Raw genomic sequence first — 27,918 nt, forward strand, 5'->3', positions numbered from 1 at the left:
CTTTATTAAAATGATATGTTTTCATTTATATTTCAGAGTTGGTACAAATTCCATATGCTATCAATTCCAAGTATAAATTCATACTTTTAAGTTTGTCCTACAAAGCCTTTCCAAACACTGTATGGACCTGAAGTCAGTAAGAGTTCATTCTATCTTGGGGCACCTACGATCATCAGACAGGTCTTTGTTGTATCAGAGATTGATAAGTCTTAGTTCCTTGCTATAAGCAAGACTGTTTAATTTCATTACAGAGCTATTTGAAGACAGCTAACAAAATGAACACTACCTATTTCTTATAGCATTCCTTATACGTATCACTCTTTACTTACCATTATGCTTTCAATCCACTGAAACCATTTCCATTTCTGTAGCTCAGAAATGAACTATAATATTCTAGGTTTTGTGGTGACCACAGCAAAACAGAAACCATTCCCTATCTAATTCTAGACATTATGTTTCTACCAAAGTTGCTAGCTGCAATAAGAACTTTTGCAGGTTTAGCACACTGAGCCTCAAGCTCACTGCCAATTACAATTCCCACATACAGAACTGTGTATAGGTGGCGTGCTCTTGGCTGGGAACACTTTGAGCAGAATTTATCCTTATCCACTTTTATCTTTTTAGTATCATCCATCATTTCAATCTGTAAAGATTTTTTAAAATATCAATTACATTATCCTAATGTGTTATAGCATCACATTATACAGGAAGGGACAATTGTTTCTATAGTTACAGCTAAGTGTTTTCTTAATACATAAAAGTTGTTTAATAGGACAGGATTTGAGGTAATGTGTGGGTGTAAATCCCCATCAAGGTTAATAAATATCCATTAATCAGCATATCTTGAATATATTCCATCAATGAACATCAATTGCATGGAACTATACTGTTATTTAGCCCATAAGTCTCCATATCTTCCCATAAATACAAGATGAGAGGCTTGGCAAAAGATTTGTTCATTTATTATATTCATTGATTACCTCCTATGCATCAGGCATTATTCTAAGTGCTAGGGATTCAGCTTTAAATAAGACAGATAACATTCCTTCTCCCATGGATTATACATTCTACCTGGAGGAGGCAGATAATATTAAATCAGAGGCCTTACAGTAGGAGTGGCTAGAAATGCTACTTTAGGCAATGTGGTCATGAAAATTCTTGCTGAGATGGTGAAATTTAAGCTGAGATTATGAAATTTAAGCTGAGACTTGAATGTCAAAGAGGAGTCAGCTATGCAACCATCTGTAGAAAATGCATGCCAGGCAGAGGAACAACTGGTGACAGTTTTTAAGTTAGAACTGACTCATCTCAGGCTAGTAGAGAAACAGAATATCTGGTTGACATCCAGGTAAACAAATTCTGCCTTCTTTGATCCACTGACCATTAACCACATAAAAATAAAATGAAAACAGATTAGAATACGAGTAACTCTAAAATTATTATGCTGAGTGTAAAAAGCTAAAGGGAAAATGAGTACATACCATATGATTCCATTGACATAAAATTCTAAAAATGCAGGATAATATTTAGGAACAGAAAACAAGTCAGTTGTTGTCTAGGGATACTGGAGTAGAGTGATGAATGAATTACAAAGGAACTTGATATTTGGTGGGATGATGGGAATGGCTGTGATCATGGTGATAGTTTTATGCATAGATATATAGATATCTATATGCCAAAATCATCCAATTAGTGTTTCAAATATGTGCAGTTTATTATGTATCAATTGTGCCCGCCTCATTAAAGCTATAATAAAATCAGGTTGGTTTGAACATTTCACTTCATAGGGAAATATTTGGTAGTTTGAGTAATGTTTGATTCATTTTCTAAGTACTTAATAACCCTCCCTTGATAATCCATCCCATGCCCTCCTGACATCTGCATCACACTCACTTGTGTATATTTGGGAGACTATACCACTTTCTCAGTTTTGGACAGTAAAAGAACATTTGCTCAACTTCAGTTTGCAAACAAGCCTCCTCAAAGATCTTGGACAAGAATTAGATAACTTAATTTGCATATGATTCCAGAATTGCATTTTAATTCAGCCAGTTTGAAAACCCTGAATTCATTCAGAGTTCCCTCTCCTACCTTGACCTCCGTTCCTTCTTGGCAAGTTTCTTCTAGTCTCCTCCTCCCCTTGTTTCTCCTCCCTTGTCCTCTCCCTTCTCCTCCTTCTCTTTCTCAGTCTAAATATCATTCTTTATGTTGTGAAGAAAGCAGCATCCAGGGGTCAGAGAGGACCTCCCTCCTTAAGCATCAATCCCTTGCAGCACCAAGTGGTGTGCCTTCCCCGTAGCTGCAGTCATACATGAAACAACCACATGCGCTTGTTGTTTCTCCTGGGGTTAGTTTTATAAATTCTAGCTTTTTAAGGAAGTTTCATACTCCTGGCCCTGTCAGTGCTTCTACTGCTAACAAAAGTTAGGGTCTTGGGGAAGACAAAATCTCTGTTTTGCTGATGGAATTAGTAACAACTATTTTATTGGATATAGGGGAACTGTGCCTGGGACATGATTTCCAAATGCTGAGAGGTGATTGTACAGACCTGGCTGCCAGTGTGTATGGGTCTCTCAGACTCTCAATATTTCAGTGTACACCTGAGGACACTCATAGAGGGGCTATAAATAGAAACACCTGAACATAGTGAAGAATTACATAAATTAAAATTATTGCAATCATTATATACACTTTGGAAACTCAACAAAAACGTGCAGATTTAAGAACTCCCATAAATCTACTCCATAACACCTTGTGTAACTAACTTAGCCTATGCTTTATTCTTAAGGCACTCATACTTCTGCTTTGAAGCTATAGATTCGTCTATTCACAGGCCATGATTTTTGAAATCACTCATGACTACATTAAAATATTACATAGTACTCAGCCATATAATCATCCTATCATTTCACTCTGGTTCTCCAAGGTTTCAGGTTAGATTCTGTCAATCTATTTGTTGGAATTTGGAAGCAGAAGAGGAAAGGCCATTGTTCTTGGGGGGCGTTTGTGGCAGATGGATGGGCAGGCAACAGACTTGAGGGTCTAATTAGCTTTCAGGCAAGCTTCAGCCAGACACCTTCTTCGTGGCTGCTGGCTACAGAAGCAGGTGAGGGCAGTTACTTCAGAGGTTCTCCAGCCAACTTTGCAGACAGAGGTGCCTGACAAGAGTGTCCTAGAAGTTCTTGAGACTCACAGCAGCTTCTAGGTGTGCTCTTGAAAATGGCCAGCTTCTCTACTGAAGGTAAATTGGCCACGGAGTTCTTGCCTTTGTTTCCATATATAACCTTTTCAATGGATTATAAACTTCTGATTCCCTTTTTACACCATTCATATTTGGAATTCATAGAGCAGCTTGTTTGCCTGACAGAACCCTGACTGGTGCCAAGGATAAGTTAGAAACAAGAGATGAATGATTTTACAAAACCACATCCACTGTTCAAATGGGAGTAGTGGTTAAACATTCTGGTCTTAGGGTCTAACTGCCAGAGTTCAAATCCCAGCTTCATCACTTACTAGCTGTGTGGCCTTAGGCAAGTTATTTAAACTCTCTGTGCCTCAGTTTCATCTCTGTCAAATGGAAATATGTATAATTATATTATGTATCTCATGACTATTTGTTGAGAGAGATGATAAAAATTCATATGAATAAAAATTTACAGGCCAGGCATGGTGGCTCATGCCTGTAATCCCAGCACTTTAGGAGGCTGAGGCAGGCAGATCACGAGGTCAGGAGTTCGAGACCAGCCTGGCCAACATGGTGAACCCTTGTCTCTACTAAAGATACAAAAAATTAGCTGGGCGTGGTAGCGCACGCCTGTAATTCCAGCTATTCGGGAGGCTGAGGCAGGAGAATCACTTGAACCTGGGAGGCAGAGGTTGTAGTGAGCTGAGATCATGCCATTGCACTCTAGTGACAGGACAAGACTCCATCTCAAAAAAAAAAAAACAAAAAACAAAAAACTTAGAATATGCTAAGCATTCAATAAACATCAGTTACCAGTTACTATTATCAGTAGTGCCATTAACTCCTATTTTTCTGATGGGGATACCAAATTCCCTGGTGTCTATTTCTTCACACACTAATACCTGAGTGGTTAAAAACTAGCTAAGACTAGAATGCAAATCACTTGTAGGTCCTCAGCACTTCATTGATAGGAGATGGAATAACTCAAACTGTCCAGGCCTTCTTTAGAAAAACTAGATCAATCCTTTAAAAAGCAAACATTCAATAGCCAATATTATGTAGACCTAAAAAATAATTGCACGTCCTTTGCTGAGAGTGGGGAGGAGAAGTTTCTTTCACTTTTTCTAGGCTGTCCACAAGTAATTAAATACACGAAGATCAAGAACAACAACAAATGCTGTCCAACTAGTTTTGCTTCCTGACCTTGAACATCTAGTGGGTGAAAAGTTTAGAATGTTGGGACTTATTTTCATGTATGTTTCCCTGTAGTGGAGGATATTACGATCTTTGTACTGAACTTACAGGAAGTCAGCTCTTTGATAAAGAACAGTGATTTATATAGATCACATTTTATGGCCTAATTTTTCCACTTTATCCTGGAAACTGTTTTATGAATATATTTTCAGAATCATTTGCAATATGTTTCAGAAATAAAAGAGAAAAAACTTTGATTCAGTGACCAGCATTTGAATCACTGATCAGCCGTATAATACTGATTTGACTTTTATCAAACATTTAGCATCATAAGCCTCCTTTTATTTATCTATAAAACAATAATTAGGAGTGAGGAGCAAGATGGCTGAATAGGAACAGCTCCAGCCTCCAGCTCCCAGCGTGAGAGACACAGAAGACGGGTGATTTCTGCATTTTCAACTGAGGTACCGGGTTCATCTCACTGGGGAGTGCCAGACAATCGGTGCTGGTCAGCTAGTGCAGCCCGACCACTGAGAGCTGAAGCAGGGTGAGGCATTGCCTCACCTGGGAAGCGCAAGGGGGAAGGGAATCCCTTTAGAAACTGAGACACACAACACCTGGAAAATCGGGTAACTCTCACCCTAATACTGCACTTTACCAAGGATCTTAGCAAATGGCACACCAGGAGATTATATCCTGCACCTGGCCAGGAGGGTCCCACACCCATGGAGCCTCCCTCATTGCTAGCACAGCAGTCTGAGATCTAACTGAAAGACAGCAGCGAGGCTGGGGGAGGGGTGCCCGCCATTGCTGAGACTTAAGGAGGTAAACAAAGCCTCCAGGAAGCTCCAACTGGGTGGAGCCCACCACAGCTTAAGGAGGCCTGCCTGTCTCTGTAGACTCCACCTCTGGGGACAGGGCATAGCAAAAAAAAAAAAAAAAAAAAAGCAGCAGAAACCTCTGCAGATGTTAATGACCCTGTCTGACAGCTTTGAAGAGAGCAGTGGATCTCCCAGCACGGAGGTTGAGATCTGAGAATGGACAGTCTGCCTGCTCAAGTGGGTCCCTGACCCCTGAGTAGCCTAACTGGGAGACATCCCCCACTAGGTGCAAACCAACACCTCACACCTCACATGGTGGGCTACACCCCTGAGACGAAGCTTCCAGAGCAAGAATCAGACAGCAGCACTCGCTGTTCAGCAATATTCTATCTTCTGCAGAGTCCGCTGCTGATACCAAGGCAAACAGGGTCTGGAGTGGACCTCAAGCAATCTCCAACAGATCTACAGCTGAGGGTCCTGACTGTTAGAAGGAAAACTAACAAACAGAAAGGACACCCACACCAAAACCCCATCAGTATGCCACTAGCATCAAAGACCAAAGGTAGATAAAACCACAAAGATGGGGAAAAAGCAGGGCAGAAAATCTGGAAATTCAAAAAACTCAAAAAATCAGAGCGCATCTCCCCTTCCAAAGGAACACAGCTCATCGCCAGCAACGGATCAAAGCTAGACGGAGAATGATGTCGACGAGTTGAGAGAAGAAGGCTTCAGTCAATCAAACTTCTCAGAGCTAAAGGAGGAACTATGTACCCAGCGCAAAGAAACTAAAAATCTTGAAAAAGAATGGAAGAATGGATAATAGAATAACCAACACAGAGAAGGCCATAAACGAACTGACAGAGATAAAAACCATGACACGAGAAATATGTGACAAATTCACAAGCTTCAGTAACCGATTTGATCATCTGGAAGAAAGAGTATCAATGATTGATACTCAAAAAGCTTATCCACCATGATCAAGTGGGCTTCCTCCCTGGGATGCAAGGCTGGTTCAACATTCGCAAATCAATAAACGTAATCTAGCATATAAACAGAACCAAAGACAAAAACCACATGATTATCTCAATAGATTCAGAAAAGGCCTTTCACAAAATTCAACAGACCTTCATGCTAAAAACTCTCAATAAATTCGGTATTGATGGAACGTATCTCAAAATAGTAAGAGCTATTTATGACAAACCCACAGCCAATATCATACTGAATGGGCAAAAACTGGAAGCATTTCCTTTGAAAACTGGCACAAGACAGGGATGCCCTCTCTCACCACTCCTAGTCAACATAGTGTTGGAAGTTCTGGCTAGGGCAATCAGGCAAGAGAAAGAAATAAAGGGTATCCAGTTAGGAAAAGAAGAAGTCAAATTGTCCCTGTTTGCAGATGACATGATTGTATATTTAGAAAACCCCATCATCTCAGCCCAAAATCTCCTTAAGCTGATAAGCAACTTCAGCAAAGTTTCAGGATACAAAATCAATGTGCAAAAATCACAAGCATTCTTATACACCAGTAACAAACAAACAGAGAGCCAAATCATGAATGAACTTCCATTCACAATTGCTTCAAAGAGAATAAAATACCTAGGAATCCAACTTTCAAGGCATGTAAAGGACCTCTTCAAGGAGAACTACAAACCACTGCTCAGTGAAATAAAAGAGGACACAAACAAATGGAAGAACATACCATGCTCATGGATAGGAAGAATCAGTATCATGAAAATGGCCATACTGCCCAAGGTAATCTACAGATTCAATGCCATCCCCATCAAGCTACCAATGACTTTCTTCACAGAATTGGAAAAAACTACTTTAAAGTTCATATGGAACCAAAAAAGAGCCTGCATTGCCAAGACACTCCTAAGTCAAAAGAACAAAGCTGGAGGATCACGCTACCTGACTTCAAACTGTACTACAAGGCTACAGTAACCAAAACAGCATGGTACTGGTACCAAAACAGAGATATAGACCAATGGAACAGAACAGAGCCCTCAGAAATAATACCATACATCTACAGCCATCTGATCGTTGACAAACCTGAGAAAAACAAGAAATGGGAAAAGGATTCCCTATTTAATAAATGGTGCTGGGAAAATTGGCTAGCCATAAGTAGAAAGCTGAAATTGGATCCTTTCCATACTCCTTATATGAAAATTAATTCAAGATGGATTAGAGACTTAAATGTTAGACCTAAAACCATAAAAACCCTAGAAGAGAACCTAGGTAGTACCATTCAGGACATAGGCACGGGCAAGGACTTCATGTCTAAAACACCAAAAGCAACGACAACAAAAGCCATAATTGACAAATGGGATCTAATGAAAACTAAAGAGCTTCTGCACAGCAAAAGAAACTACCAACAGAGTGAACAGGCAACCTACAGAATGGGAGAAAATTTTTGCAATCTACTCATCTGACAAAGGTCTAATATCCAGAACCTACAAAGAACTCAAACACATTTACAAGAAAAAAACAAAGAACCCCATCAAAAATAGGCAAAGGATTTGAATAGACATTTTTTAAAAGAAGACATGCATACAGCCAACAGGCACATGAAAAAATGCTCGTCATCACTGGCCATCAGAGCAATGCAAATCAAAACTACAATGAGATAACATCTCACACCAGTTAGAATGGCAATCGTTAAAAAGTCAGGAAACAACCCGTGCTGGAGAGGATGTGGAGAAATAAGAACACTTTTACACAGTTGGTGGGATTGTAAACCAGTTCAATCATTGTGGGAAACAGTATGGCAATTCCTCAAGGATCTAGAACTAGAAATACCATATGACCCAGGCATCCCATTACCAGGTATATGCCCAAAGGATTATAAATCATGCTGCTATAAAGACACATGCACACGTATGTTTATTGCGGCACTATTCACAACAGCAAAGTCTTGGAATCAACTCAAATGTCCATCAGTAACAGACTGGATTAAGGAAATGTGGCACACATACACCATGGAATACTATGCAGCCATAAAAAAGGATGAGTTCGTGCCCTTTGTAGGGACATGGATGCAGCTGGAAACCATCATTCTCAGCAAACTATCACAAGAACAGAAAACCAAACACCGCATGTTTTCACTCATAGGTGGGAATTGAACAATGAGATCACTCGGACTCTGGAAGGGGAACATCACACACCGGGGCCTATTATGGGGAGGGGGAGGGGAGAGGGATAGCATTAGGAGTTATACATGATGTAAATGATGAGTTGATGGGTGCTGACGAGTTCATGGGTGCAGCACACCAACATGGCACAAGTATACATATGTAACAAACCTGCACGTTGTGCACATGTACCCTAGAACTTAAAGTATAATTTTAAAAAAATTAATAATAATAATAATAATGACTTTCTAAACTTGCTTTAAGATAATGCCTATCAAATCTTTATCACACTTCCAGGCACATGGTATTCTATATCATTATCGTCTCTTCCTTCTACTTATTTTATTACTCACTGGCAAAGCATAGGGAGCTAGTCAGATTTTCTGATTCAAAGCCACATAATAAAATGATGAATGCCAAGACATCATAAACATATTGACTCTAATTTAGTTTCCATTCCTATCGTACTGAAACAATATTGGCTTATGCTAAGTTATCTTCATTTTCCAATAAGCTCATCTCTCACCACAAACAGAGTCAGTAAGTCTATGATGAGCTCTCACATGATAGAAGATATTTTTTCTGGCTTACTAGAACATACTTGAGGTCTGAATTGGACAAACCTGTCTAAAGAAACTAAAAGGACCAAGCAGAGGTAATCACTTCTTTCTCCTGAAGTGTCGGTGTCCAGAAACAGAAAATAGTACCTACTGAGATTCCTGGTAAGAACATTTAAGTCCCTTGTAAAGGGTCATCTTGTATCAGATTCTACTTTGGATGCTGGATGTTGGTTTGACATCATTTTCCACATATCTTGACGTCCACTTCTAAACATACCTCTTTGTTTCCATCTCTCTTTTTCTCATTACTTGTTTACAACTCCTTTCTGTTACCTATGCACTAGTAAGCTTCTGTTTATCATCTATCCGGATAGTCAACATAAAAATAAAATTTAATTTTTATTCAGTCAAATACAAGCTGTTTGCCACTTAGCATAATTCAACTGCTTTGCCTTTTGTATCTTGAAGTCAGAATTGCAACCCTACTGCTGATGTTAGAATGTGAGGATGTCAGTGGCTGGACCTTTGAGAATAAATGTACGATATTAGATCTGAAAGGAGATTCCCTAATGTTAAAGCCAAAAAATCTGAGACTAAACAAGTTAAGACACCTCCATAGATTCTCAGAGCTTGTCATCCCAGAAAAACTTTGAATCAGAATTAAACTTCCTTGAATTTAAGCCACGTGTCTATGATGTAAACTATGCTAGGGGTCAGGTGTGGTGGCTAACATCTGTAATCCCAGCACTTTGAGAGACCAAGGCAGGAGGACTGCTTGTGCCCAGGAGTTTGAGACCAGCCTGGGCAATGTGGTGAGACTCTGTCTTAAAAATAAAAAAATAAATAAATAAAAGAAGAGAAAAAAGGAGAGGAAAAAAAAAAAGAAAACTATGCTAGGTACTAACGTGAGAAATTCATGGAAATTTACAGGACAGCGAAAGCAATGATAGACTATTTCATCTTGGGTACAGTAGAATGTAGCTAGGGTTCTTTACTTCCCTCCTTCCTGAGAGAGGGCAACTTGGCAATTGGCTAGGATGAAGAAATCAGGTAAAACGTGGAAATGTTCACAGAAACTTTAAAAGGCACTATCTTTCTTCTAAATTAGTAATCTAAGTTCAGGATCTTTCAAACCAAAAATGTAAACATTCTATGATGCTTTTTATCCCCATAAGGATCTCTTAGTTCAAATACCTTGATTTCTTTTCCTGTTCATTAGCCTCCCTCCCTCTCTCCTTCCCTCTCTTCCTTCTCTCCTTTGCCTTCACTGTTGTATTTACACTTTTGTTTTCCTCTAGCACATCTGGTAGATTAGCTCTCGTAGGTAAATGGCTTTGAACTAAAGGACTAGCTCTGTTATAAGAACCATAGGTGTCACAGGGTACTTAATAAAAAGAAATAAGAATTAGATAGAAAGAAGAGAAAGGGGTAATGCTGTAAATATTAATGAAAAGTTATTGAGTTAACTTAGACCACCCATGCCAGGCTATTTGAAGCCTTCTTAAATGAAAACAACCGCTCCTGTTTGGGAAAACTTCAAAGGTTTTATTTGCCTTCAATTTTTAGAATTAACAACAAAAGACAAGGGCTGGGAAGGGCTGCAGTTGCTATAGAGAGTGGTAAGAGTGAGTTTCTTGATTGAAATCCTTTTCCAGGGGCTGGTAGCCTATTCTATTTTCAGGTATTTATAGTTTCATAGGCAAGAGACCTGCAGTTCATTTGGTTGAGCCTGAGGCAGAGGCGAATGAGATCCCCCACGTTGACTGGCAATGTGTAAATCACTTAACTACACCTAGCAAGTCACTTAGATTCCCTGGGCTCCCATGGAGTCACTTGTAAAATAGGAATTCTTTTAGGTTAACTTTCATGGTTGTTATTAGGTGGTAACATTTTGTAAGCAGCAAATGCAATATGAAGAAAATGCACTTTCACTCCTTGGTGTCTGCAATCTTTTTCTCTTTTGTAATCGCCATGGGTTACGACGCATTCAACCTATAATGGTATACAATAATCTTCCCTGAATAGTATTAAAATAATCAAGGGATATTTATGGTCCAAAATGAACCCAAGTCTTTTGAATTTTAAAAGTTACCAAGAAACACACACAGATATACATGCACCCAACATACACTTTAAGGAACTGTAAAGAGAAAGAAATTAATAAAACTAAATTAAGTTTAGATTATACATTTAATGCCCCCCACCCTTGTCAGTGTTGTATGTTGCTGAACTCATAATCAGCATGCGTACACCATTAATTATTCTGCTTTGGTTTTCATCTATTATTTGAAAGGCTAAATATAATAAAGGATAAGAACTTGAGCCATGGAGTTAGTCAAAAGTAGATTCAAATGCCAGCACAGTCTCTTAAATATATTCATGACATTTGGCAAACTTCTTAGCCTCTATAAAACTTAATTTCCTTGTTTGTAAAAGGGAATGTTAATGATAGCATCTACTAGATGGGATTATTTATAGGATTAAGTGAAATAATATTTATAAAATGCTTAGCACAGCATCTGGTTCAGGGTAAGGCCCTAATAAATGTTTGCTTTATTATCTTATGTATAAATTGATATACCTATTATTTACATGGTAGTATAGTAGTCCAGAAAATTATCAATAATGTTCTTTTTTTTTACTGCTAAGAATTTGAGTTATTTAAAATTATGTGGAGAAATAAGTACTATTTATATAAATATGTACATATTAAATATTCTTTTCTGTTATGTTTATTGTCTTGAGTAATATTCTGTAAGCTGAAAACATAGGATCAAATGAGAGATTTTTATGGGCCTTTTTACGAACTGCCAAATTGCTCTCCAGAGAAAAGTAAACCAATTTACCAATAGCTGCATGATATTACTAAACCTCTTTCTTCACAGACACATGAACACTGGGTTTTCACTATTTTAATTTATCTATTATAGAAGAATCAGCATAAAATCATACCAAAATATATTTGATTTTGCTTTTCTTTAACAGCTAATGAAAGAAGGTTTTTGTTTGTTTGCTTGTTTTGTTTTTGCTATTGTTTTCCCAGCCTAAAATTAGCACTTCTTCTTGCGTTGATCAGTTAGGGAGCCATTTAATGTTTTAAAGCAGGACGTGATACTCATAATTTATAATGACTCCCAGGTGGAGTTCCATTCCAGCATTTCCCTGCGTGTAGCATTTATTTGCCTGCAACTATAGAAAGAAGCTAAGAATATTCTCAGATATTTCCTACTATGGGCTAATTTTTAAAAATTTGAATAGAATTAAGATGACAGCAGACAATTAAAGAGAGTTATTACCAGAATAGTCATGTAGCATTAATTTGGAATTGATGGAAATAGAAAGTTAACTTGAAACCAAAGATTCTACTAAGACTCCATCCTTTGTTTTACTCTAATGGGATCTTTATGGGAACCATTGTCTCCAATCCCAAATTTCCCATTTTGGCCCATAGATATTAGTAGGGCATTTCCCATCTTCATTCACTTCTCCATGCCTGCTTTCCTTAACCTCTCCAACACAACCACCCCAACCTTGTACTTTCAAGTAAAAGCCAAAATACCATGAATTACTGAAGAGAAAGCACCACCTAAATAAGGTTACTTTCTATTAAAACAAGAGGACCTCTCTACATCCAGCTAGACCATAAAAGGGTTTAAAGAACATATAAACTCTTCATTATTGAATAATTGTAAGTCATGGCAGAACTCTCATGATTCAAAATGAATAAACAAAAAAATGAGGAAAAGAAGTTGGAAGAGCAGGAACAGGTAAGAAGCACAACCCAGAGGTGGTGAAACATCCTGCAAAAGTACAAGGAGGCCAATGCCTTTCCAGAAGCTTGGCAGTGGTGCACTTCAGGGGAATGACTAGCCATAGGACACAGAAACAAGCATCATGGAGCCTGTATGAAGGTATCTGGAAAGTTGTTTTTCAAAAAGGAATCTATGGGACGATAAATCAAGAGATAACTGATCCAAATGGAAAGTGAGCTGGCAATAGTACAAATATGAATAAAAGGAAACTCATGAAAGATGAGGAATGGGTGCAATGAAACCCAAATGTAAATTCACCAAAATTAAAATATGTTATCAGCAAAGAATAGAGAGTCTATGCTGCAGAAAATTGAATGTGTGAGGGCAAACTTGAGACAAACTTCCAGAATTTGATGAATTGGGGCAAGGAGGTAAAAAGGATTAAAGAAGAAGAGATAACAGATAAGAGGTTAGAAAACAGATACCAAACACTTCAGAGGAAGATAATGAAGACGTGGGGTGGCATCACTGATCCTTTATAATTGAGACATGTTTCAAGGGAATAGAATGTCCATAATTCAAAATCAATTAAAAGGAACTAAACTACACACACAAGAAAAAAGAAAGAAGGGAGGAAAGAAGGAAATATTTTTGATGTAGTAGAAAAATAATCTTTGTGTTAGGGAACAAAGAGAAACTACTACAACTATGAAGGTGGAACAGACAGGGTGCGGCCAGGTGCAGTGGCTCACGCCTGTAATCCCAGCACTGTGGGGGGCTGAAGTGGGTGGATCACTTGAGGTCAGGAGTTCAAAACTAGCCTGGCCAACATGGTGAAAACCCGTCTCTACTAAAAATATAAAAATTAGCCAGACATGATGGCAGGCACTTGTAATCCCAGCTACTCAAGAGGCTAAGGCAAGAGAATCCCTTGTACCCAGGAGGTGGAGGTTGCAGTGAGCTGAGGTTGCCCCACTGCACTCCAGTCTAGGGGACAGAGAGATACCCCCATCCCCCCCTCCAAAAAAAAGAAAGAAAAGAAAAAGAAAAAGAAAAAACAGGGTACATAGAAAGAAAGAAAAATTAGGCTGGCTACCATAAGATTACACACCAGAGTAAATTTGGACACGTCTACACTGTTTTAATGTGTTACCCATAAAATCTCTAGGCAGGGAATGTAGAATTCCTAGGCAAAGGGAAGAGAAAGATATTCACATATGTATTAATATGCAAAAAAACTCCATTGATTTACATTTTAAAAAAGAAAAACTATTTTTAAGGTGTTCTCTGAAAAATGTAAGATGAATCAACATTGAGAAAAAAGAATGAGGACATGATTGCATAGAATGGGTAGAGATGAGCAATGCAAGTAATTAAACACAAAGTTGAATTTTAAAATGATCTGAACATGATTATAAGACAATTTAAATGCCATAGGTAATTCTTATTTGGGAAAATTAACATTGGAAAAATTATATTTTTGTTTCAAATAAATAGAACACAGATGATTTTATAAGCAGTATGTACATGCTCAAGGTGCAGATGTATCCTAGGACATTTAAAGTGCTCCAGGTCATAGAACAATAGAGACCAAGTACAGACTTCACTCATTCACAAATATAGGCACAAAGCTCCTGAGTTCACAGTACGTAACATCACTGTCTACATTAAAATAATATTTCAGATCACAGCCAAATACATTTTCCTTAGAAATGTAAAGTAGCTGAATATTAGAAAATCTATAAGATTTTATTAATTCAAGTAAATAGTTATTTTTCTAGATACTAAAGAAGTTTTTGATAAAAGTAATCATCCAGTCTGGACTTTGTTAAATTAATAAGCTAAGAAAAAATAGTAATAATGAAGAAGATATCAAATATTAATATCAAACCAAGAGCCATTTCACTTAATTTTTTTTTTTTTTTTTGAGACGGAGTCTCGCTCTGTCGCCCAGGCTGGAGTGCAGTGGCCGGATCTCAGCTCACTGCAAGCTCCGCCTCCCGGGTTTACGCCATTCTCCTGCCTCAGCCTCCCGAGTAGCTGGGACTACAGGCGCCCGCCACCTCGCCCGGCTAGTTTTTTGTATTTTTTAGTAGAGACGGGGTTTCACCGTGTTAGCCAGGATAGTCTCGATCTCCTGACCTCGTGATCCGCCTGTCTCGGCCTCCCAAAGTGCTGGGATTACAGGCTTGAGCCACCGCACCCGGCCCACTTAATTCTTAAGTGCTTAGAGTCATTCTCATTTTGAAGTTAGGTTTATGGTGAGGATGCTCATAAAATCCTCAGCCTTAAACACTGGTCTCAAAACTCTAGCCAAGATCATAAGATAAGAAAAAGAAGTAAGCAAAGCTGATGGTCAAAATTTATAAATGATACTGTTTTCTATCCAGACAAACAGAAAAATCCATGGAAATACTTTTAGGTATAACTAGAGAGTTCATTGAAGTTGCAAATAAATATATAAATAACGCAGAAATTTCCTATATAACTAAAACAAGCACTTAGAAGCAATGTAGTGAAAAATACACTTTTTAGATTAACAAAACTTTTTTAAATATTGAAATGAAAAGTTTTTGATGATATATTCAGGAACTACATAAAAAGGATACAAAAAGAATCCCTACAATACTTTACTGATGAACATCAAAGCAGATCTGAATAAGTGAATAAAAATATCAGATTTTATAAAAGTAACATAGACAAGCAGTCAATAAACCAAAAATATCTATAATTTTAATATTGCCTGGGTTAAAATCCCAGTGGCAGCTAACAACTCATTATAGAGTGCATCAGTGAAAATAAAGAAGGGAATGTAGCAAAACACATTTTTAAACAAATACTAATGAGGTGGTGTTTGCAACATCATACATTTAGATTACAAAGCTACAGTATTAAAAACTATGTGCTCTGGCAGACAGACTAATGGAACAGAATATAAATCCAAAAAATATACCCAGATACATGCATGTGTACATACTATGTAATAAACCAGCGTTACTCATCAGTAATAAAAGGTGGATTATTTAAAAATACAAAATGATTCAATAGTAAAAATGTAAAAGAAATTATAATATGTAAATATACTCACTATGAAACTATCTGCCTACCTTGGTTCAATAACAGATAAACAGTGGGTGTGAATTTATCTGTTATTAAACTGAGGTAGATAGCTTTATCCAAGGCAAGAGAAGCAAAGAAAAGAATTGATAAGCATAATTACTTGAAAGCAAAAACATTCAATGTCAATAAACCATATAAAAAATGTGAAAGGTAAATGACAATTTGGGGAAAATATTTGCAGCATACAAGACAAACAGAAGTTGAGTACCTTTAACACAAAAATTAAAATTAAATGTAAATATAACTTCTTTAAAAAAAGGAATGGTTAACAGAATAATGCACAAAGACATGATTAGGAAATTTATAAAAAAGAATACTCATGATATAGAAGGATTTTTATTTGCATCAGAAAACAGCAAATTCTAAATTAAAACAGCACCCCATTTTCTCCTAAAAATGGCAAAGGTTTTAATATAGAAACAACCAGTGTTTATAAAGCTGCAAAAAGAAGAACTATAGTACATTGTTTTTGAGAGTACTGTATGTCTATTTATCTATAGGTAAAAAATATAACCTACGAATAAGTTCAAATAATTTATTGTCAGCATGATGAATGTAGTTAATGACAATATATTATATTCTTGAGAAATGACAGAAGAGTGGATGTTAAATGTTCCCACCACAAAAATGATAACTTTGTGGGGTGATACATAGGTTAATTACTAGAATTAGCCATTCTACAATGTATATGTGCTGCAAGGCATCATATGGTACACAATAAACACATACAATTTTATCTGTCAATTTAAAACAATAAACTGATTAAGTTAAAAACGAGAAAAATAATTTAAGCTACTTCACCAAAATGTTGACAGTAGTTATCAGGATGATGAGACAGGGATAGGGGCGCTTTTGTCTGCCTTCCTAATTTCATTTTCTCATTCTAAAGAACAAAATCATACTTTTACAAATGAAAATCAAGCGTTTTTTAAATTATTAAACATTTTTTTCTAAGATCTATGTAGAATTTTTATTCTTTTAGTGTTATCCCGTCAAACAAACCTAGTTTATGTAGATACTAAGGTGAGCCCAGGCTAAAGCAACAGGACTATAATTTCGGAGAACATGAGAGGTATTGAGCCATTGCTGAGGCACAGCTCTGAAGCTCTGAGCTTTAGCTTTCTCTTGTTATTAGTGGAGGGACAAATGGAGGGTGGGGGGCTCGGCTGAGAAGAGCAAGAGGCAATGGAGGGATACAAATCGAGAAGAACAGTGGCTGACTCGGCAAAACTTAAATGACTTTGCAAAAGACCTGTCACAATGGATAAACGGCTCCTCCTGAAGAAGAAGCTTAGCATTCCTGCAGTGCACACACAATTATTTCCAGGGATAAGATTGACAGGAAGGAGAAAGCAAAAGGAAAGGAAAGATCAAAAGATGCTTTCATGAGTATGCAGACATTTCTGAAATGAGCAACTGGGAAGAAGAAGACTGCAAAAGGAAACACATAACAAAGCATGCATGTACTTCATTTTAAGCGTCAGTCACTAGGCAAACATCCGCTATCTCTGCTCTTCTGCTCTTGAAAAATGGTGAGTTGCTCTGTGGATATTGACTACACTCTAATTGTTTTTATGGTAAATGAAGCATGAAACCTATTGTCAGAAAACACGATGTCCACAGTGTGCAGCCACACTTTGTCTTCCTGGCTGATCACTCCCCAGGAGTTAATGCTGTCTGTGTGCCTAGGAGAGGATGCAGTACCACATCCTTGCATTTTTTTTTTTTTTTTTTTTTTTTTTTTTTTTTTTTGAGACAGAGTCTCCCTCTGTCACCCAGGCTGGAGTGCAGTGGCACGATCTTGGCTCACTGCAACCTCCACCTCCTGGGTTCAAGACAGGGTTTCGCCATGTTGGTCAGGCTGGTCTCGAACTTCTGACCTTGTGATCCGCCCGCCTAGGCCCAAAGTGCTGGAATTACAGGTATGAGCCATGGCACACAGCCATTCTTGTATTTCTTTAGGGCAGATCTTTGGAGAAGAGCCCCCTCACCCACCTTGTTATTCATAATTCTTTCCGTGCAACAACACCACAAATCTTCTTGTGGGATGCTGGAAACCCTGTTATATCCAAGGAAGAGGCAGGAGGGGAGGAGGGTGGTAGAGGTCTCCTCTTTAAAACATACACAGATTTGTGTTGACAAACATTGGTTACACTCTTTGTATTACAATAAGAATCCTGATACCAACAAAAGTTCTAGGTTTCACTCTGCTGATTATTACATCTCAGGATTTAACTTTATTCTTCAGAAACTAATCAAATGGTTCTCAAAAAACCTATTGATGGTTTTAAACCAGTAGATTTTATAAATGTTCTCTCTGTCATCTTTTTGTGACCATAAGCTTATTGGCTGGAATATTTTGGGGGTCAAGAAATGCTCAGGGTGATCTCCCTCACAACCATGTAGTTTTCAGGTCCTTTTGGCAAGAATCACAATCTGCGTGGTCAACTGCTTCGTAACGAATAGGAAAATATATTACCATACAAATGTCTGGGTGAAATAGGTAGTTTCCCTCCTGCTGATCTCCACCAAACTCCATGTCTGCCAAACTTAATTCAAATCTATTCAAAGTAGACATATTAATCACACCCTGTGTTCAGGTATCCTGCCCTTAAGGAGCTGCACCAGCCTAGGAAAGGTCAGAGGTCATGGAAGGACCTCTAGCTTCAATCCCCTTGGTCAGGATGCAATTGAAAAACTAATAGTTGTGTGAAATGGTGTGGAAAGGTAGGGGCAAATAATACTATCTCCTTATAATAACCTATATAGCAGTCATTGTATTTGAAGCCTGACATCAAATTCTTTAGACTTGAATTAGAAAAGGCATTTCTTTGATAGATTTCTTTTTGTTCCAGTTTGCAGGCAACTAATCCTCACTGCATTGGATCAAACAGATGGGCACAATCAATTTGACGAAAGCAAGCAATGCCAGTTCTGCTCAATCTTCCCTGAATGAGCAGCAGAGGAGAGAGGGGGAAAAAGGGAAAGAAGGAAAAAAAATCCAGGCATGCCTACACCCAAGATAGCTTAGTAAAGGAAAAGATGAAAAGACAAGTTGAAATATATATGCTGGCAGGTGGAAGTGCTTGCTGTCAGAGGGAGAGTCTGAAAACACCACAATGATACCAAACACACGAAGCCTTCAGACACTGAGGGGTGTTGAAGGGGCCAGGGCAGGCGGAAGCGGTTGTGATGCCAAAAGAAATCAGCAGCAGCAGCTCTATGGAGGAAAGAGCCCTGCACTTAAATTTAAGTTTCTGTAGTCTATGGTCTATAGCCCAGTGTGGTGAGCAAGTTAATTACTGCATTTAGATAATCAAGTCTCAGAAAACCAGAGCCTTCCAAAGCAGTATTAAGGCATACTGCTACATCTTTCTAGGCTTCACTGGCCATTGGGGAAGAAGTCACACTGCAACAGCCGCCCAACAGGAACAGGAGGAAAATTCATGAAAATAAGCTAGAAATAAGATGGTCCCAGGATGAATGGCTTTCTCTCTACCTTTGGATGTGAAGTGCATGACCAGATGCCTCCTCATTTACCAGGAAACACTTTCCCAACAGCTCAATTTTCCCATCCATTCCGACACTCAAAGTGTGGGCAATGACTTAGCTGCCTTTGGCTTCTTGGACTCCCCTCCATCCTCTCTCCTCTCATATGCCCATTATTTCTTCCCCTCTTGCCCCCTGAATTTGTTTTGGTCAAATCTAAAATATTTCTCAACAGGAAAGAGCATCAAAAAGGCTCATTTGGATAACGGTTCTCCTTCCCTTGGCTCATTAACAATCCCCACGATTCTCAGAGATCCAGCCTTTCCCTGCTGTGGCTGGGAGTCTGGTTCTCTGAGCCAATGCGTTAATTGTCTTCAAGTGGTTCCCTTCATCTTCCAAGAAGGAACTATGGTGTTTGAGAATGGCAAGAGAGTAAAGCATTTCTTGTCTCCAAGTGCCTAGATATTGCCAATGAGATTGCCATTGTTGTTTTCTGAGTAATGGCTCAAAAATGTTATCTGTATACATATAAACACAGAACTGGAAAATATAAGTGTATGTAGATATCCATGTGTGTCACCAAGCCACATCTTCTTTATCATAAGTAAAATGCGTTACCTAGAAATATGTATAAATACATATAGTTTTAGATTTGCATATATGTGTATGAACAGGCAGCATCCTCTTTATCATCAGTAGGAAATGATATGTCCCTGGTTTGGGTCATCCAATACGGCCTAACTGCACCTACCTTCACTTGGCAGTTCTCCCGTATTTTGTCTGTGTAAAGACCCCTAGGTCCACTCGACTTTCATTACTGAGATATTCAGCAATGGAACCACCAAGGTCCAAATTTCTCTGAGCCCTTGGGAGCATCTTACCGCTGGAGGTGCTGGTCCAGAGCCTCCTCCTCAGCACTCAGCAGGGTTGCAGCTCGAGCCAGGAGCTGATGGCTGCAGCTGGCAGATTTGAGCTCCAGGATGAGGAGGCCCAAGCAGAACATGGCTCCCATCTCCTCCAGTTCTCTGGTACCAAACTGTAGACCCTGCAAGTTAAACAAAGCATTAACCATGACAATGTATAATGGGAGCTGAGTGGAGACACATGAAGATTGGGAAGAAGGACTCCTACACACAGGCCTTTTTCAGACAGTGAGAATTAATTATATTTGTCAGTCGCTGTCCATTGTGTTCTGTTGTGTGCATTGTGGATTGATGGTGATGTCAACATCCAGGACTCCCCAGAAATACCCCCATGACAATAATGAGCTGGTAGGGGTTATAAAGGGAAGTGGGGTGCATGGAGATCCAGGAGTCTGTCCCCTTCCCACACCATGGTCAAAGCAGCAATGCTTTTATCTGTATTTTTACAACGGTTTTTCACTGCTGAAAAAAAAAGTTCATAAACAATCTTACTAAGAGATGCCTTTTCCTTCCTCTGAATTTATCAGCCAATGGAGAAGAGTAGGGGAAATCTTTCATATATAAACACTGAACACTGAAACTTTAAAAAAAAAAAAAAAAAAACAGCATTCATTTAGAACCCCCTATTCAGCTGTACTCAGATATCCATGAAAGCAAAATCATGACATGTACTCTATAGTATAATTCATGAAGAAACAGATAATAATAACAATTGACAAAACTTAATTGATCACTTACTGCATGCCAGATAACCTTCTGTGCTTTTTGATTTGCATTAACTCAGTGGATCCTTACCAAAGCCCTATGAGGTAGAGATTGTTCTTTTTTCCATTCCACAGATAAGGAGATGCAGACTTATCAATACAACTAACTTATCCAAGGCCTAGCATCTAGTAAGCACCAGAGGCTAACAAATAAATTCAGGCCTGACTACTCAACATAAAAAGCTGTGTAGTGACTATAAGAGACTCCATTGTGGTGAGCTAGAAAGTGTGTGGTTTTTGAAGTTAGATCAGACTTAAGTGTGAATCCTGGTTTCACTAGTTTCTAACTGTGGGGGCTTGGGCTCAGTGAACGCTATTTGCCTTGATTTTCTCATCTGTAAAATGGAATCATAATTCTCCCTTTCATACCTAGGCATCTGATAAGGAATATTTCACAGTCACAATATTGATCAAAATTAGCTCAATTTATCTTTCTCTCTTCCTATAAAGATATTTAATACAACAGAATTCAGTGTGGTCCGGAGGCCTTCCTGTTTATAAAGTACATTTGACCTAAATAAAAAGTAATCGATAGTGAATCGTTTTTTTGCAAATAGATTTTCACATCCAAATAATAATGATTTATTATGGAGGACAGGAATGGAGCAATAAGAATGCAAAAGGATTGCTCAAAAGCACCCCAAGGAGAAACAAAATTCCAAATTGGGAAATTGTAAACCTCACAAAAGAATTCCTGGCTAAAAGCACTAAAAAGGTAGAAAATCCTCAAATTTATTTCAGCTGTTTGAAAATTTGATTTGCTGCATGTTTTGACACCTGTTTTCCTAAAGAAAGGAGACATTACTTCAGAGTTAAGGGAAGTCAGTTCCTCCTTAAGCGACAGCAGCCAGAAGGGAAAGACAGATGTTGGACAAGTTGTTTTTTTCTTAAGTCAATAGAAAAGATCACTTTTTAAAGAGAGAGAAATCTTAGTCTCTTTTCTACAGCTCCAAGGTCTGATTCTTTCCCCACTCCTTTTTCCAGGTTACTTTTATAAAATTCTAGAATGGCTGGCTTGGTTGGAAGAAAGTGAAGGTCACACCCTCCTGCTCAGTCAGCCACCTCACAGATGGCAAAGGAGAGGCGAGGAAGACTCTCCTTTGTGAGAGTAAGACTCTGGCCCTCAGGGTCAGGAGCACTCACAGACACATTTGCAACTCCAGCCTCCAGCAGACACATAGCAGGTGCTCTGTAGAGGTTAAAAGAAGGAGTCCTTCGGGAAAATAAACCTCAGAGTGTATGCCATACTGGTAGGTTAGGGAGAGTTCGTCATACCAGACAACTTCTATACAATAACAACTAAAATGATAGTATTTTATAATGTAAAAAAATTTGATGCCCCAGATGATGGCCCACATATTTCAGGTCATGGTTGCCATTGTAACAAGTAGTCCAGAAGACCTTGATTAAAGGAACTTGTACCACTTTATTGGCTGTGGAGACTTGGGCAAGGCCCTTATATTCCATTTTGCACTTCACTATTAATCTCTCTTTACTACTCTATTTTTTTTCTTTTTACTCTCACATGGTATAAAACATATTTGAGTATTGTATTTGTTTTTGATTTGTTTTGTTTTAGAGAAAGGGTCTCGCTCTGTCACCCAAGCTGGAGTGCAGTGGCGCTATCACAGCTCACTGCATCCTTGAACTCCTGGGCTAAATATATTTGTTTATGTAGATGACCTCCCCTCACACCCCATCACTGGTGTGGAAGAGAGCTTTTCAAAGGCAAAGACTGAGGAGTATGTTTCTTCCTTTACATCCCTGGCATGGAGCACACACCTGTCAAATGTCATATCCTCAGTATGTGATAAATGGATAAATAACGACTCTAAATGAATGTATGTGGAGAGGCATGGATGGATTTTTATCTCTCAGATGCATATTGTATCTGTCAAGTAGAACTTGACTTCTCTGGGTTTGGGCACGTGAGTGCCTTTAAATCTTGCTCTCCCATTGTCAAATGGTGTGAGCATTAAAAATAAAATTGATTTTATTTTGACTCCAGGAGACTTATTCGTATCTCTGGATATAAACTGGGAAACAGGTAAATAAAATTTAGAAATTTTGACCTCCACTTTGGTCAGTTATCATAGGTTCACAGTAGAAAGTTGATGAATAAAACTGGCTCTGGGTATGTTTAAAAGTGAGTATAAATAAAATAGAGATCCAATTCCCTTCTCACCCAGCACAGATGTCTTAATTAGAAATTTTTTCCACAGATGATAAAACAAAGTCTGACTATAGTGACTTAAACAAGGTTTTATTTTGCACAAAAATAAATTTGAGGGAAAGGTAGAAGGTTCATGGAATATAGGTCCCTATCTCTGCACAGTATTAGTAAGCGAGGCTAACCAGCACAACCCTGTGTTTTTTAACAGCTTTTCTTGATAACTCACCACAAAAGAAGAATAGTTATGTTAGATATCTGTAAGACAAACATCAGGTCCAAAAAAGATGTTTAAATAGCACAAATACTGATAATTGGTATGCAAAAGAGAAAAAAGTAAGCAAATGTGGGAAAATGTTCCATTTCATTATTTAAATAAAAATGCCTTCTACACTCTGCAAATTGATAGACTATTACATATATAATATATATACAATATTCTCTTACTATATTATATAAGCTTGCTATATAGTGCGTGTGTGTATGTGTGTGTGTGTGTGTGTGTGTGTCAGAGTTTCGCTTTTGTTGCCCAGGCTGGAGTGCGGTGGCATGATCTCGGCTCACTGCAACCTCTGCCTCCTGGGTTCAAGCAGTTCTCCTGCCTCAGCCTCCCGTGTGGCTATGATTACAGATGCCCGCCACTACGCCCAGCTAATTTTTGTATTTTGAGTAGAGACAGGGTTTCACCATGTTGGCCAGACTGGTCTCAAACTCCTGACCTCAAGTGATCCACCCACCTCAGCCTCCCAAAGTACTGGGATTACAGGCATGAGCCACCGCACTCAGCATATATTTTAAACTTAATAATACTTAGTGCTGACTCTCATGCTGAAACTGGCACATATCAAAATACCTGGTGGAAGTGTAAATTGATTGAGACCTTCAGGGCAGTGGCCCCATAACATTTGACATGGTAATGTCACTTCAGGGAACCCTTCCTAATAAACTGAACCAAAATAAAAGGGAAGCTATAGGCATAAAAATGTATATTATGACAGTATTATATATAATAATCCAAATTTGAGGGAAATAAAACCATAAGTGTCTAATAGGGGAGTAATGACTAAGGAAATTGTAATGGAATAAATTTGATGGACTATAGGGAAGCTATTAAAATGATAATTATAATAATCATTTAGAATATGAAAAATGCTTATGATTTAAATAAAGTTGAATAAAGTCAAGGTACAAAGCAGGCAGTCATACAATTTTTGCCAAAGGTTTGGCAATGAAAGCAGAGGTGATGATCCTCAGACCCCACTCCCCTCCACCCACACTTTCAGACTTTATTGCTATAGTTTGCCAAGAAAACGTAAACATTTCCAGGAGAAGAGGCTCTATAATGTCATCAAGAAAATATCCACATAGTTCAGAAATTTTAAAGAATACTTTAAGAAATTATTGCAACCTGGAAAAAATGTTTTGAAGATTATATATGCATACAAATGAATGATGGAATTCAGGTTAGCAGTTTGTAAAATCTTCTCTTTATCTTGGATTTTCTGAAGTAGATTTAAATTTATTTTCATTTCTTTTATTTGGGATTTATTGATAGGATAATTAGTATGTTTCAATAATTCTAGAAAAATATCATCCATGATCTTTTTGAATATTGCCTCTCCCTTATCTCTGTCAAGGAAATCAAATATAAATTAATATTCAACATATGTTTTCTATTTTCCCTTTGTCCTCCACATCTTTTAACCTTACTTTCTTATTTTCTATTTCTTTGTTTCACTGTAGTAAATTCTGATTTTTCTCATATTTTTGTTCCATATTAATAATTCTTTCTTCAACTAGATTGAATCTACTTGTAAACTCATTCATCTCAAAACCATTTCTAAAAAACATATAACCGTGGTTATTTTATATTACCATAACTGATTATTCCTGCATATGCAGTGTTGATGGGCATCATTCATTAGTTTGATTTTTCTGTTGAGTGTCAATAGTATAGGCCTGTTTTCTCAATTATTTTATAATTTTTAAAATTCTAAACGTATTTTTTTTTAATATTAAAGTCTGTTTTTGTAGATTGGTGTTAGTGCTCTTTTCTTCATCTGGAACTTTTGTTTTTCTCCCCTAAGTCCTTGAGGACACTGCCAATCAGAAACCACTACAGACAGCATTTTTGGCTTGAGGCCTGTTGGGCTACAGGGACATATGAATTGTGATTCCAAATCTGCTTGAAGGAGGGCTGTGTTTAGAAATTATGAATGAAGACTTTGCCCGTTTTTACTGCTCTACCCAAAGCCATGGCCAAGAAAGTCAAATACGCCCACATTGTCCCTTTGCAGATTGCAGTTTTACTAATTCATTGACCACAGTTGTCATCTCTGGAGGTCCTGGCTTTGTGTGACGGTCCCAAATCAATCCTCAAACCTTGCATGGGTCTCTGCCTTTGTTACAAAATCCAAGTTATAAGTGAATAAGGTTTAGTGTCTGCCCCCAAAGTCTTACAACAACCTCTGGTAATCACTTTTTATAAAACAGAGCATCAATGAACATCCTCTGTAAACATGCACAGAGAAAAGATGTTAAATCTATGAAGAAATATTGCAAATAAAAGGGGTCCACTCTGAAGATACCAAACAAATGTCTTTTTGTGGAATAGATTTACTGCCAGAAATGATAAAAATCTGTGAAATCTCTTGTTTATATTTTCTAAAAGAAACGAGTATATTGCATTGGTGAAAGTACATTAAAAGGCACAAAAAGGAAACAATAAGCAATTAGAAGTGACAGCACTATTGAGATGAAAATTCAATCCCTAAATTAAAGGCCAAAATCATGAGTTAGACTGTTCAACGTAGAAAATAAAATCTATTACAGAGAAGACAACTTCAAGAAGTTTTCCAATATCTCAAAGGTAGATGATATGAATTGGATATTTGTCCCCTCCAAATCTCATGTTGAAATATGATCCCCAATGTTGGAGGTGGGGTCTGGTGGGAGGTGTTTGGGTCATGGGGTTGAATCCCTCATGGATGGCTTGGTACCCTCCCCATGGGAACGAGTGAATTTTTAGTTCAGGCAAGAGCTGGTTGTTTTAAGTGCCTGGCACCTGCTCCTCTCTCTCTTGCTCCTGTTCTCACCATGTGACATGCCTGCTCCCCCTTCACATCTGCCATGAGGAAAAGCTCCCTGAGGCCTCACCAGAAGCTGAGCAGATGCTGTGACCATGCTTGTACAGCCTGCAGAACTGTAAGCCAAATAAACCTCTTTTTTAAATAAATTACTCACTCTCAGGTATTCCTTTATAGCAATGCAAAACTGACTAACACAACAGATAAGATAAAAATGATGAGCTAAATATATAAATAGGAATTTTAAAAGAGATTAGGAAAAAGCGATATGCTCCCATTTGGAATTTAAAACTCAGATAGTATGGTAGTCATAGGAGAAGCCAAGAAGAAAGAAAAGGAAGGAAAGGAGGTTGAGGAGAAGGAAGAGAGTACTCACCTATGGTACAAAACATATCTGACTTTACATATCAAACAGGATCTCCAAGTATTTGAAATATGATTAAAGAAAAGAAAGAAAAAAGGATCAAGATCCTTATAAATAACTAAAATTAAACAATCTAATATTTATTCATACTACTAATACCTAAGACAGTGGAGCAAGATACATATAATTTTGAAGAGAAAGTATTGTACCTCAAAATGTTATGGGTAGGAGCCTCAGGAAGACAAACCTAGAGAAGGGGAAACATTGAATGCAAACCACATCATAAACAAAAAAAGTTTCATAATTTGTTTTAAAATATTAACATAATCCTAATACCAAAAACTGATTATTGTATTACTAATATATAAACAGAGCAGCAAGCCAACCTCATAGATAGATACATAGAAAGATATATAGATACATAGATACATAGATACCTCAATTTTAAAAAAGTAATTTATGTTCAGAAATATATAAAAAATATACATGATTTAGAGAGTATCTTTCTAAGAATGGCATGATGATGGTATCATTAGGAAATCTGCTAGTATAGATGTTAACATACCAAACATATCAAGATAAAGGGCAGAGAACAGAAGAAAATAGCAGGAACTTCTAGATGGATGCATCTATGTCTGAAACAAGTCATCTCATATGAGCCCACCAGGATTCTTTGTAAACCTGAGAAGATAGCCTGGCATGGTGTGTGTAAACACAGGCCCCAAGACCCATATCGCTGGGGTTACAGTCCTCGTGCTTCCACTTCTAACTGCAGGGTCCTGGGGAAGCCCTTTGACTTTTTGGTGCTTTGGTTTTCTCTATATAATGGAAATAATAATTATAATAATCATAATAATATCTAATTCATGGGGTTGCTGAGATAATTCCATGAATTAATATATAAGTTGAGATCAGTAGTTGGCCCATTGCATATTATATAAGTACTTATTATTATCAATAACAGCAGCAAATGCTTACGTAAAACCAATTGTCAAAATCGTACTTGACATTAACACAGTCCTTGTTAAAACTATCACCAAAACTATGGCCTGCTTTCACCACTGTTATTTACCATATTTGGCAAGACCCACACAATTCAATAAGATAAGAAAAAAATGAGTCATACATATTAGAAAAGAAGAATCATATTATCTTTATTTGAAGACTGATTATATCCTAAAACAAACCAAATAAATCAACTGAAAGACAAAATTTATTAGAGATAAGGCCACAGTTGAGTAAATAGGTTACAAATATACAAAAATCCATTTTCTTTGTTTAAACCAGCAAAATAAATTATTAAGTATGATAAAAATTCCATTCACAATAGTCACAGAACTATAAAATACCTGAGAATGAAATT

General features: G+C 37.7%; 1 protein-coding gene across 1 annotated transcript in view; it reads right to left on the reverse strand.

Annotated features, from left to right (window-relative positions):
* Window positions 1–27,918, reverse strand: part of LOC112628891 (cytosolic carboxypeptidase 4-like) — a 464,052-nt gene that overhangs the window by 331,676 nt on the left and 104,458 nt on the right. The window contains exon 2 of the mRNA XM_025392213.1: window positions 20,130–20,293. Within this exon, the coding sequence (XP_025247998.1) occupies window positions 20,130–20,293 (164 nt within the window). The remainder of the gene's footprint in view (window positions 1–20,129; window positions 20,294–27,918) is intronic.

This window comes from Theropithecus gelada, chromosome 7b (genome assembly GCF_003255815.1).
Source record: "Theropithecus gelada isolate Dixy chromosome 7b, Tgel_1.0, whole genome shotgun sequence".
Classification (NCBI taxonomy): Eukaryota; Metazoa; Chordata; class Mammalia; order Primates; family Cercopithecidae; genus Theropithecus; species Theropithecus gelada.